The sequence below is a fragment of the Ursus maritimus genome, unplaced genomic scaffold (genome assembly GCF_017311325.1).
Source record: "Ursus maritimus isolate PB19 unplaced genomic scaffold, ASM1731132v1 scaffold_5, whole genome shotgun sequence".
Classification (NCBI taxonomy): Eukaryota; Metazoa; Chordata; class Mammalia; order Carnivora; family Ursidae; genus Ursus; species Ursus maritimus.
This window is the reverse complement of record NW_024426663.1, coordinates 44,007,926-44,021,174: the sequence shown is the minus strand read 5'-3', so window position 1 is coordinate 44,021,174 and position 13,249 is coordinate 44,007,926. Positions and strand designations below refer to the sequence as shown.

The 13,249-nt window shown below is 37.9% G+C and overlaps 1 protein-coding gene across 2 annotated transcripts; it reads left to right on the top strand.

Moving 5' to 3' along the window:
• Positions 1 to 7,377: 7,377 nt before the first annotated feature.
• Positions 7,378 to 12,900, top strand: GAPT (GRB2 binding adaptor protein, transmembrane). Of its 2 annotated transcripts, XM_008691396.2 has the most exons (3): positions 7,378 to 7,522; positions 9,949 to 10,013; positions 10,439 to 12,900. In XM_008691396.2, the coding sequence occupies exon 3, from the start codon at positions 10,450 to 10,452 to the stop codon at positions 11,308 to 11,310; it is 861 nt and encodes a 286-aa protein (XP_008689618.1). In that variant the 5' UTR covers positions 7,378 to 7,522; positions 9,949 to 10,013; positions 10,439 to 10,449; the 3' UTR covers positions 11,311 to 12,900. The 2 variants fall into 2 exon arrangements, with proteins under 2 accessions (XP_008689618.1, XP_040478183.1); XM_040622249.1 differs by lacking the exon at positions 9,949 to 10,013 and having other exon boundaries at positions 7,379 to 7,522.
• The last annotated feature ends 349 nt before the right edge of the window (positions 12,901 to 13,249 follow it).

The window sequence follows — 13,249 nt, the reverse complement described above, 5'->3', positions numbered from 1 at the left end:
TTTTGGTTTCTATTTCATTGATTTCTTCTCTAATCTTTATTAATTCTTTTCTCCTGCTGGTTTTAGGCTTTATTTGCTGTTCTTTCTCCAACTCCTTTAAGTGTAAGGTTAGATTGTGTATTTGAGAACTTTCTTGTTTCTTGAAAAAGGCTTGTATTGCTACATTTGCCTCTTAGGGCAGACTTTGCTGCATCCCAAAGGTTTTGAACGTTGTTTTCATTTTCATTTGTTTCCATGAATAGTGGATTTAAAAAAATTTTTTTTCATTAAAAAACTTTTTTTTAATTTTTAAATTAAAAAAAAAATTTTTTGTTTCCTGGTTGACCAATTCTTTCTTTAGTAGGACGCTCTTTAGCCTCCATGTGTTTGAGTTCTTTCCAAAATTCCTCTTGCGATCGAGTTCCAGTTTCACAGCATTGTGGTCCGAAAATATGCAGGGAATGATCCCAATCTTTTGGTACTGGTTGAGACTGATTTGTGACCCAGGATGTGATCTATTCTTGAGAATGTTCCATGTGCACTTGCGAAGAATGTATATTCTGTTGCTTTAGGGTAGAATGCTCTGAATATATATGTGAAGTCCATCTGGTCCAGTGTGTCATTCAAAGTTCTTGTTCTTGTTGATCTTCTGCTTAGATGATCTGTCCATTGCAGTGAGTGGGGTATTAAAGTCCCCTACTATTACTGTATTATTATCAATGTGTTTCTTTAATTTTGTTATTAATTGGCTTATATAATAGGCTGTTCCCCTGTTAGGGGCATAAATATTTATAACTGTTAGATCTTCTTGTTGGATAAACCCTTTAATTATGCTATAGTGTCCTTCCTCATCTCTTACTACAGTCTTCAGTTTAAAATCTAATTTGTCTGATATAAGGATTGCTACCTCAGCTTTCTTTTGATGTCCATTAGCATGATAAATGGTTTTCCACCCCCTCACTTCCCCTCACTTTCAATCTGGAGGTGTCTTTGGGTCTAAAATGACTCTCTTGCAGACAGCATATCTGTGGCTCTTGCTTTTTTATCCAATCTGATACCCTTTGTCTTTTGATTGGGATATTTAGCCCATTTACCTTTAGAGTAACTATTGAAAGATATGAATTTAGTGCCATTGTATTACCTGTAAAGTCACTTTTTCTGTAAATCGTCTTTATTCCTTTCTGACCTAGGTTACTCTTGTGCTCTCTCTTCGCTTAAGGATCCCTTTTAATATTTCTTGCCAGGCTGGTTTAGCAATCACAAATTCTTTTAGTTTGTTTTTCCTGGAAGCTTTTTATCTCTCCTATTTTGAATGACATCCTAGCTGCATTGGTATTCTTGGTTGCATATTTTTCTCACTTAGCACCCTGAATATATCATGCCGGTCCTTTCTGGCTTTCCAGGTCTCTGTGAATAGGTTGGATGCCAGTCTAATGTTTCTACCCTGGTAGGTTACAGACTTCTATCCTGAGCTGCTTTTGGGATTTTTTTCTTTATCTCTGAGATTTGCAAGTTTCACTATTATTTGTTGGGATGTTGACCTATTTTATTGATTTTGCGGGGCTTTCTCTGTGCCTCCTGGATTTGAATGTCTGTATCCTTCCCCAGATTAGGGAAGTTCTCCACTATAATTTGCTCTAATGCACCACCTTCTGTCCCCCTCTATTTCTTTCCTCTTTTTCTGGGATCCCAATTATTCTAATATTGTTTTGCTTTATGGTATCACTTATCTCTCTAATCTTCCCTCATGATCTAGCAGTTGTTTATCTCTCTTTTTCTCAGCTTCTTTATTCTCCATCATTTGATTCTATATCAATAATTCTCTCTTCTGTATCATTTATCCTTGCAGTTAGATCCTCCATTTTCTATTGCATCTCATTAATAACCTTCTTGATTTTGACTTGATTATATTTTAGTTCTTTTATTTCTCCAGAAAGGGATTCTCTAGTATCTTCTATGCTTTTTTTTTAAGTCCATCTAATATATTTAGAATCATTATTCTGAACTGTAGTTCTGACATCTTATATAAATAATGATTAGGTCCCTGATAGTCAGTACTGCCTCTTGTTCTGTTTTTTGAGGTGAGTTTTTTCATCTTGTCGTTCTGTCCAGAGAAGGATAGATGAATGAGAGAACAAAATACTAAAATGGCAACAGTGACCCCAGAGAAATATACAGTAAACAAATCAGAAGAGACCTGAAACAAACAAAATTTAAAATTTTTAAAAAAGAATATAATCAGACAAGTGAACAGAACAGAGCAATACACTGGATCCTGTGTGTATTCTGATCTGTTTGTTAGAAAACTAGATCCCAAAATTGTAAAGAAAAAAAAACTTATATATGTAAAAAAATAAAATTAAATACAATGAAAGGATAGAATGTGACTGTAAAAATGAAAATTCAAAGACAAAAAGGGGGAGGAAAAAGGAAAGAATATAAATAGACAGGTTAAAGAACAGAGCAATACACTATATCCTGAGTATATTTTGGTTGGTTTGTTAGAAGAACTACATCTCAAAATTGTAAAGAAAGAAACACTTACATATATATGTAAACATATATATACACACACATATTTTATTTTTGTGTGTATATATATGTAAATAAAATTAAAATTTAATTAAAATAAATTATATACAATTGAAAGGATAAGCATAAAATTAAAATACAATTACATACATTGAAAGGATAGAATGTAGCTGTAAAGATGAAAATTAAAAAAGACTTTAACAAAAAAAAAAAAAAAGCAGAAGAAGAAAAAAGAGAATATTATCATACAGGTGAAGAGAACAGAACAGAATTTTGGTCTATTTCTTAGAAGAAACTGCATCCCAGGAGAGAATGTAACTGTAAAAATGAAAATTAAAAAAGATTAAAAGAGTTGATAAAATAATAAATTGTTTGAAAAAGGAAAGAAAAAATTAAAATTGAAAGACTAAAGAATCGTGGGGGAAAGCCATGAATTCTATGTGCTGTATTCCTCTAGCGCTAGAGTTTTGTACTTCTCAACGATTGGTAAACTTGGTCTTAGCCAGATGTTCTTGCTGATCTGGGGGAGGGGCCTGCTGCATTGATTCTCAAGTGTATTTGCCCAGAGCGGAATTGCACTGCCCTTGGAGGGGGGGGCAGGCTAAGTAATCTGTTCCACATCGCTCTGTGTGGCTTTTGTTCCCTGAACGCTTTCCATGTTGCTCTAGAGGATGAGAATGGAAATGGCAGCTTACTAACCTCCAGCCCCAGAGCTGAAAGCCCCACTTTTCATTGCGCCCTCAGGGAAAAGCAGTCAATCACTCCTGTCTGCCTGGTCTCCGTCCACACTCCAAGATCACCCAGCCTGTGATTGAGCATTTCTGTCTTAGGCATGTGGCCCTGTTTGGAGTCTCTAAACCCTGCAGATTTCTGTGGCTTGCACCTGCACCACTCCTCCCTGGGGAGGAAGGGGGCTCTTGCCAAGGTTTTGCCACTCGCTGGTCCCCTGCTCGGAGAGCGGTAGCCCAACTGTCCTGTGGTTCATGGTATATGGTAACCCTGAGCTGAGAGCCCACTCCTGGGCTCGCTCATTGCAGCCAGCCTCCCCACTATGATGCCTGGGAACTCTGCCACACTCAGCACCTGATCTTCCTGTGACCCTGGGTATCCTGAGGTCACACTGTCTGATCTATGATTCTGCCCTTCTTCGCCACCTGAGCACCTTTCAGTCAGGAACATCCCTCACCAGAGCAGACTTATAAAAGTTCTCATGTTGTGCTCTGCTGCTGTATCACTTCCCTGCAGCTGGCTTAGGGAGGCTCCCTCCTCCCGCAGTCTATATTCCCAAATATCGCCTCAGATTTACTTCTCTGCACCTCCTACCTTGCAGAAAGTGGTTGCTTTCTATTTGTAGAGTTGCACCTATTCTCTTCTTAGATCTCTGGTTGAGTTCACAGGTGTTCAGAGTGATTTGATAGCTATCCAGCTGAATTCCTGGGATCAGATGACACTAAGGCCTCCTACTCCTCCACCATCTTGGACTGTATCCTCAATGCAGAGGATTTAGAGTAGTGCCTTCCTCTTCAAGCTAACCTACCACCCCAGCCCCCTCCCACTGCCAGGTTTGAAATGGTCATTGTGGTCTTCACTGTCCTGTATGTGGGAGAGAGTGTCTGCTATCCAGCAATTCTCACATCTAGCCTGACTATAGGGCAGTTTCAAATTATAGCCAGTTACTTAAAATTGGTGATATATTACACCTCTCAACATTTATTGAAGAAGTTGGCAGAATCCAACAATGACTGATTCAGTGTCTGCTGTTAATCCTGGTTTACAGTACTCTCCTCAACTGAACAAAAACTCTGTTGAAATAGTTTATCAGTTATCTGACTTGTGAAATCGTATCCACAGTTTAAGATGAATGGTGAGTCTGTTTACTATAAGAATGCTAAATTACGCAGTTTTCCATTTTATTCATGAAGATGCAAAAAGATTTTCAATTTTTTTCATGTTGAATGATTGTTCAAGTTTCCCAGTGTCTGTTTATTTTCATCTGAAGGAGTAAAAGGGGAAAGCACTGGGGGAAGAGGGAGTGTTGTTCAACTGAAGTTGAAGTAAACTTCAAGTCATGTTTTCTGATCTGTGTAGCAATTCGGAAAGACTTGTGATGAAAAGAGGGGGTCAGACTAAAAGGAGAAGTGTATACTACACATGAAAAGTAGTTTCAAAAACCCTCTTCTAAATGTGACGACTATGTATATTGTTCATATGTCCTTAGTAGTATTTGAAGAGATGTCAGGGATCACCCAATCCATTGTTGTCCTATGGATGAAGAAAGCAAGATCAAGAAGTTGTATTATTTGTCCAAGATGCTATAATTATTTCTTTTAGATAAAATTGCTCTATACCTATGTAATTTTAGGTTGAACATGATTTTCCAGTGCCACATCTTTAAGTAAGTCAAGGTGTTTCAATGAAAGACATATTCATAATTTCAGAAAGTAGGAATTCCCTGCTTTCACTGGGCCGAAGCTTAAGATTCATTAATAAGTCCCCTCTTTCTTACCACCAGCCTTACCAATGTCCAGACTCAAGAAACTCTAGATGCATTTAGAATTCATCCAACTCAAAGTCTGCCTATAGTTGAGCAAAGTGTTTCTCCATCCAAATTAGGAGACTAGTTTACCAAATAAGGTAGCAATCTGAATGAATAAAAAAAAATCTCTAATTATCTCAACTTTTCATAACTTCCATTTCATTTTTTTTAAAGATTTATCTATTTATTTTTTAAAGAGAGGACCCCCAAGTAAGTGGGGGTGGAAGGGGGGCTAGAGGGAGAAGGAGAGAGAGATCTCAAGCAGACTCTGCTACAGAGTCCTACACGGGATTCGATCTCACAACCCTGAGATCATGACCTGAACTGAAATCAAGAGTTGGTTGCTTAACCAACTGAGCCGCCCAGGCGCCCCAGCTTTTCCTGACTTTTAAAAGAATCATCTTATTATTCATTCCCAATTTCTTTTAATTAAGACAATTTACATATAGTGCACAAATCTTAAATGGAGAGCTTGATGAATGGTTACACATAACCACCGCAAAGATCAAGATATAGAGCATTTCTGGCATCCAAGAAGGCTCCCTCATGCACCTTCCAGTCTATAGTAATCCCCATTTTTCTGACCTCTACCAGCATGTGTTCACAGATAAGCTTTCCATGATTTGAGAATGAAACCTTACAGTTTGTACTCTTGCACATAGCTTTTTAAAGTCTATATTATGTTCGTGAGATCCATCTATGTTGTAATGTATCAGTATTTCGGATTTCTTATTGCTATATGTAGTATCCAATTGCATGGTTTTATCATGTTCTAATTATCCATTGAATTGTTGAGGGATCTTTGGAATGTTTCTAGAGCTTTGAGATATTATGAATTAAAGCAGTTATAAACAGAAATGGCCTTCATTTCTGTTGAGTGTATACCTAGGAGTGAAAATCTTGAGCCTTTTTTTCTCTCATTATCAGTTTTTTGTTTGTTTGTTTGTTTTTAAGCCCTGGACCATAGTCTAACTTTTCTAAGTTGCTCAATGAACCATAACAATGTACCTCTCTATAGGCATGACTCGTATTCCAAGGGGGCAGATTTCGCAGCTTAAAATGGAACACCAGTAGGGTACTATCTTTCATGGTTCATTCCTCATAGCACTTTATAACCTCCTTCACTCTGGGGTTTTTGCCTGGAACCCTTCTATTCTGCCTTGATTAACTCCTTTTTATTCCATGAGGTTTAGGTCAGGTCTTGTCTTCCCTGACCATTCTGAACTGGATGCCTCTTTTCCTTATTCCCACTGTCCTCTGTGTCTTTCTTAGCCCTTACCTCCTTGATCTGAAATGATCTTGTGTGTACAGCAGCCTCTTTCAGGAGGCTTTAGGTGCTACAAGGGAGATAGTTCATTATTGCATCCCCACTGTTTAGTACAATGCCTGGCAGAATGTCCCTGCCCAATCTGTATTGACAGCCTTGTTCTTCTAACGTCTGGTTGGTGTTTCAGTAATGAAATCTTCTTTTAAATCACTTGACTCAAAGGAAATGCCGGGGGTTGAAAAAGTTCCAATACAATTTAAAAGGCAAACTTTCCATTGCTTTATGATCTCATCTTTTTAATTCAGCCTTTTCTAATTTTTTACTCCATGGATTTGGTCTCTGAGAAATGCTGTTGAGTAAGGGTTCTATGTTGGAAACCTCTTACTCACCCAAGTGAGACAGCAGAGTGCAGTGGTTTAGCTCACAGGTGCTGGAGGCACACTGCTGGGCCACACTGGGTGGGGGATTATGTTACCCTTCTACTTCCATTTCCTCCCCTGTAACATAGGATGAATCACAGCCCTACCCCACAGGTTGTTGTGAGGGTTTACCGAGTAGTACACAAAGCGTTTGGAAGACCTAGTGAGTGCCCAGACTGTTATTAAACAAAGTGAAACAGTTTTTCTTTCTGCCTACTAGAAGATCACAGAAATGTCACAAGTCAAGCTGAATATACTTTGTAAGATTACTGTCTTATCAACTTAAAGGAATATTAACATTTTCTGAACCAAAATTGGGACACCGGTTTGACAAGTGGAAATGTAACCTATGGGACTGGTACATAGTATTTGAAATGAAGACTGTTTTAACAATCCTTCGAGCAAAGAAATAAACAAGACCTCCACGTAACTACATTTCCAAATGTTTCTTCTTAAAACATTTTAAGTGCAAGTGAAATGGCTTTTACTGATTTTGAAGTGAGGACTGCAAATACTCTGCAAATAAAAAAGCATCTGGGCTCCATGCATCGTTTTCTGATATAGTTGGAGAGTTATTGATAAGGATGAAGGGCTGGACTTCCTTTTTCAAAACTCATGCCATGTATCTTAATTCTGGTACATCTGTTAAGAACTTCCTCTACAACCAGGAAACTTTGCAAGTATGAAATAATCTGAAAGGTGGGGTAAAGAAGAGGAACACTAAAAAGAGGAACACTAAAGCAGGTTTAACCAAAGGAATAGAGGAGAGTTTGGCTCAACAGTTTCAAGGTAAGTTATGGCTAATGAAAACTGTGAAGAACAAGTTCATTTTAAATTATGACTTTTTTATGTTACCAGACATAGTTTTTAGGTGGCCTTCTGTGGCAATAGGGGGAAAAATCAGTTTACAAACTGAGGGTGAGGTAAATCTGCCTTTACCAGTATATATGCTTACACGTTAAGATTAGGCTTTGCTATTGTCTTGTTTCCAAACAGAAGGGCAGTATTCTGCCTTTGTAGATTCCAGAAGTCTATCAATCATTTGTGATTTTAAGACAAATGAATAATTGTTAGGTAGTGTGTTGGAACTGTTTCCCAAAACAGGAACAGCCTTCTTGCAGATTGGGCAAAGTGAGACTTGTTGGGGTGTTAAGCAAGCTTTGAGGGGGTCTTGTTTAACATATGGTTTTCATTCTAGTAGGTCTTTCCATTTTACCTGTCAGAGTTTTTGCTATTAAGTTGTTTTAGAGCAAAGAAAAAGATGCATTCTTCTCTTCTAAGAAGTCTTCTCGTATTTATCTCAGTAAGCACTTCTTTGACAGTTTTACTATTTGGAATGTTTTGGATTGTCTACATAGAACAATATAGATGGTGAAAATAAATTCTCGTCTTGGAAATTGGGAGGGCAATTTATTACCTTATCCTCAGCAATAGTCAGCCTTCTCCACTTTTGTTGCAAGCCTAGAATTTTAAAAAGGTGATTCGTTTTAATCTGTATTTGAAATTCAGTTCAAATATGCTACCAAATTTTTATTTAAATGGGTAATCACTTATACCATAAATTATCTTACTTACCATCAGTTCTTATCTGTTTTAGAAAGGAAATGAGGTCCTAATGGTTAAAGTCATTTGCCAAATATTTGCCTTTGGACACAGCATTGTGTCTGGTCTTTACAAAGGAAGGAACCTAAAAAGGTTCCAAAGAGATTAATAGATGTCTAGATCTGGGATGTCTGTCCATACAGTTTTTTCAAATAAATTTTGTAAAAGTTAACCGTATTTCATATGTCATTAGGTGTTTTGGGTGAAATGCCAAACTGAAAATTTTCACATTGATGTATTCCAACCTTGAACAAATTTAGAAACATTTGGTATCGTGTGTTATCCGAATGCTGTTTGCTCCATTCACTAACAAATATTCAAGAAAGTAACTCTTCTGTGTCTGCCCTGGTTTTGGTAATATAAAGATAAATAAGAACTCCATCCCTCAAGAAGCTGAGAGCAAATCAAGCTATAAAAATTTAGCAATAGATATTCTTGATAGCCATTTATAGAATTTTGGTTAAGAATAGTATTTTGGGGTAAATTTTACTTGAATCTTGATTCAGTCACTTTTTAGTTATTCAAGAAGTTAAATTCTTTAATCCTGTCCTTACTCTTCTGTAAAATAGACATAACAGTAGTATCTAATTCATATGGCATTTGTAGGATCAACTGAGATAATCCATGTAAAAGTGTTTAGAAGCTGATCCAAAATAAGCTCTTAACTAAATATTATGGTGACATTCAATAGATGTTGATCATCTCACAAGCACTATTAACAATATTAGATGACTATAGTTCACAACACTGTATTGTATATGTGAAGGTTGCTAAGAGAGTAGGTCTTAAAAGTTATTATGAGAAGAAAAAAATTGTACCTATGTGAGGTGATGGTCATCAATTAAATTTGGTGTGGCCATCGTTTCACAATATGTATTCATGTTGTATTTCACATATGTATTCATATGTCAGATCATCATGCTGTATACCTTGAACCGATCCAATGTTGTATATCGATTATATATCTCAATAAAATTAGAAACAGCAACAACAGTGAAAATGGTATTAGATGTAACTACTTCTGTGTCTAGGCTGAAAACATGCAGTAATAATGTTTTGTTGATCAAATCATAATACAACACTCAGTCTGGTTGAATACTTTTCATTTCTCTCCTCTTTGCCGTTTTTAAAGCCTTGGCAGAAAACATTCTGAAATTATCTTAATTGAAAAGTTGTTTGCTGGAAGTTGTGAGAACACTAGTGATAGAAAGCCTTTCGAAGTTCGTTTTAGATATTTTGTGTTAGGTCAAAGAGCTCTTTTCTTCTTTTAAATATAAACTATACCCTTTAGGGGTGCCTGGGTGGCTCAGTTGGTTAAGCATCTGTCTTTAGCTCAGGTCATGATCCCAGGGTCCTGGAAATGAGCTTTGCATCAGGCTCCCTGCTCAGTGGGGAGTCTGCTTCTCCCTCTCCTCCTCACCCCCACTTGTTTTCTCTCTCACTATCTCTCTCTCTAATAAATGAATAAATTCTTAAAACAAAACATCTATACCCTTTAGAAGACATATCTTCAGTTTTAAACAACTTAAGTAATTAGATGCTGAGCTTTGGAGTCATTTGTTTCTTGACTCCCTTATTTAATAAATATCAATTGAATTTCTTTTCTGCACTAGGTACTATGCTATTCTCTCGGAATATACAGATGAAAAGACCTGATCCCTGCCCACCATTTAACCAGGTAGGAAGACACACAATTCCCTATAACTCAGACTGTCATGCTATAATAGAGAATTGACTCATTAATAGGGGAATGCAGAACAAGGAATGATTAAGGAAAAGGCCTCACAGAGGAGGTGATAAATAATGGAAATTATTGCACAGGTGTACTCTTGTCCCTTCCTCTTATTGCATTGAAAACATTGTCTTTCACTTGAAAATTACTAGCCTTATTGCCAAAAGCCATGTTGAAATCTAACTGATAAAACCACTCAGGCTTGAGCAGGTAGAAGTTCTCTTTTACTCTTCTCACAACAGCGAGTACTATATTCTCTTTTGAGGCAGGAACTAACTAAATGACAGTGCTTAATGTATTGGTAGATATTGACAGATTTTTCTGTTATGCTATGTAATAAATATGCAATTAATTTGTTTTTCAATTTATAGGAGGTGTCTGGATGGCAGATCATTCAACCTTCTCTTTCTTGAGTTTTCTGCTCTGCCATTATCTTCCACTCATTACTGCTTCATTTTGTGATTCATTGATAGAAAGTGAAGTGGAGTCGATTAAAATCCCTCCCGACACGGTACAATTATACACTAAGGATTGTAATGTAAGAAACATCCCATACAACGAGAAGGATCGTCCAAGGCTAAGTTTATTCAATCTCTCCTCTAATTGTATCAGGACTTTGCCAAATGATGTTCTTCCACGTCTGGAAAAGAAATGCCTAAAAGAGCTTCCAGGATTACTTATTAACTATACCCTAAAAGGAATTACATTTGTCTGCACCTGTGAATTCATTAAGGGCTCCCCCATACCACTAAACAACACTGCTTGTGCAGAAATGTTGAAAAGCTGTGGAAATACATCAGTGGCCACTTCTATAGGAATTTCCCTTCTTTTCCTCTTGTTGATCTGCGGAATTGGGTGCGTTTGGCGCTGGAAACACTGGAACCCCATGCAATTTACCTTACCAAGGGTCTTGCAAAGGAGAAGCAGCAGGAAAAAAGACTATACTAAAACACTCTCAAATCTTCTCGCTATCAACTCAAGGGATAAAATCTCAGTGCAGAACCAAGACTGCAGATCTTCTGGGAGAGGGACTAACACACATGACAACTATGAAAACGTGGAATGTGGTGCCCCCAAACCTAAAGAAGAAACCGACAAAGAACTATATGAGAACACTCGGCAGACCAGTTTCGAGGAGCATATCTATGGAAATGAGATGTCATCTCAATATTATAACTTCCAGAAGCCTAGTACTTCTGAGGTCCCTCAAGATGAAGACATATATATTCTTCCAGATTCATAATAGCTTTTGAAAATACTGGGTTTAGTTATTAGAGGAAATTTATTCACTGGGACTTTTATTTTACTGATGTCATTGTTAATCATGTTCTTCAGATGAAACTCAATGATTTTTTATCTGTCTCCACCCTTCTGAACCTTCTCTTTGTGAATCACTGCAGGTTAAATCCTCTTCACTCACCTTTCCCTAGATTAATTCTGCATTATGTTGTATTGATTCTTCCTTCTAAATGTTACCTGTTACCTTTTTCTCTTATTTCTATCTCTGCCATCTTTTTCTGGCTCCAGACTGTGTCAGTCTTCTAACTCGTCTTACCGGCTCCAGTTTCTACACATTCAGTCCGTTCCCATGATGCTGCCAAATTTACTTTCAGAAAATATTCCCAATGCCACACCACTCCTTTGCTTAAAATCTCTTAATGGCTCCTCTTTGCAGAAGACATACTACTTAAAATGCTAACTCCAGAACTTAGGATTTTCCACAGTTGCACACTTTTCCAGTGACTTCTACTAATTTCTCATGTCTCTGCTTTCATCAGAATCACCTGAAAACAGGCCAGACTCATCCCTCCTCCTTGGCTTTGCTTGTCTGCCCCCTCTCGTGCCTGCCTCAGACGGCAACTTCTTCCACAAGTCTGAATTATTCCAAACCTACCTTTACCTTTTCCTTTTCTGATCTCCTGTAGATTTTGCTGCCTGTTTAATTCTCTGGATATTTAAACATATGAATGTTTTCTATGACATTTTATGATTTATTGTTATATGAGAATGTCTTAAATTCCTTGCTAAATAACAAGGAAGTGCCTCATCTTCATATTTTAGCTCCACTGCCTAGACCATCCTATGCGGCATTTGTTATTGTTCAATTGACAAAGAATTAATTTGTACCTTTTTCTCACTAGTTTTGAGAAAAATCTAATGAGTTCATCCATTCAAGAAATATTTTTGGAGTATCTTCTATCTACTTTTACTCTGCACATGTAAAAGGAAGGCATAGGTCCTGAACGCATATTGTCTAGCAGGGAAGAAAAGACAATAAATAAACAAATACTGTGCTAATTCTTAAGCTATGATATCTTACTCGTGAACTCAGCCTTTTATATGCTGCTCTGAATTGCTCAGGCCGAGGCTCTGCAAAGCACATTTTTCCTTTGCCGAGTGGGTCCCTATTAGGCTCCGTTCATAGGGAGCAGCGTGGAAGACGGGTAGACGAGAGGAACCAAAAGGGACTTGCTCTTTCTTGCTCTCCTTGTTTTCCCAGCCATTCATTTTACTCCAGCATCACCAGTTATTTGCAGTTTCTAGTTTTTTCCATCATTCCCAGAAACGGCTTGAGTACACCCTGTCAGAGGTGCCAGCACCAGCCAGGTGACACCCTCCCCTTAGAATCTGAGAAGCAGCTCCGCAGAGCCTCCTCCAAGCTCCTGAGTTATGGATGGAGACAAATGGGACTGTCAGAGCTCCAGAGCGCAGCCCTGGCGCGGGGCCATCTCCTGGACTCACTGTCTTTGTGGCATCTCCGGGTCCTCTTTCATCTTCTCAAACAAGACCTTTTTGCTAATTTTCTGTATTAAATTCTACCTGTTCAAACAAACTGGTATGGTTTCTATTTCCTCGGGTGGACCCCGATGTACAAATAGAAAAGGTGGAGTAGTGCTTTGAAGAAAAATAAATAAAAAATCTGTTTTTGAGAGCATGGGGGTTAGGTAGAGAAGAATCTTAATAGGATGGTCAAAAGAGGCTTCTCTGAGGACACACTTAAGCTGGGCCTTGAGGATGAAAGGAGTTAACTAGGCAAATTCGAGATGGGCTGGGATGGCACCAGCATATGAAAAGCTTTGGCATTTGGTTGAGACTGGGGTGGCTGCAGTGCAGATAAAGCCATTGACAGTGCTGCCCTAGTCTTTGGAGGAAGGGCCACAGGGCTTACTGATAGACTCACT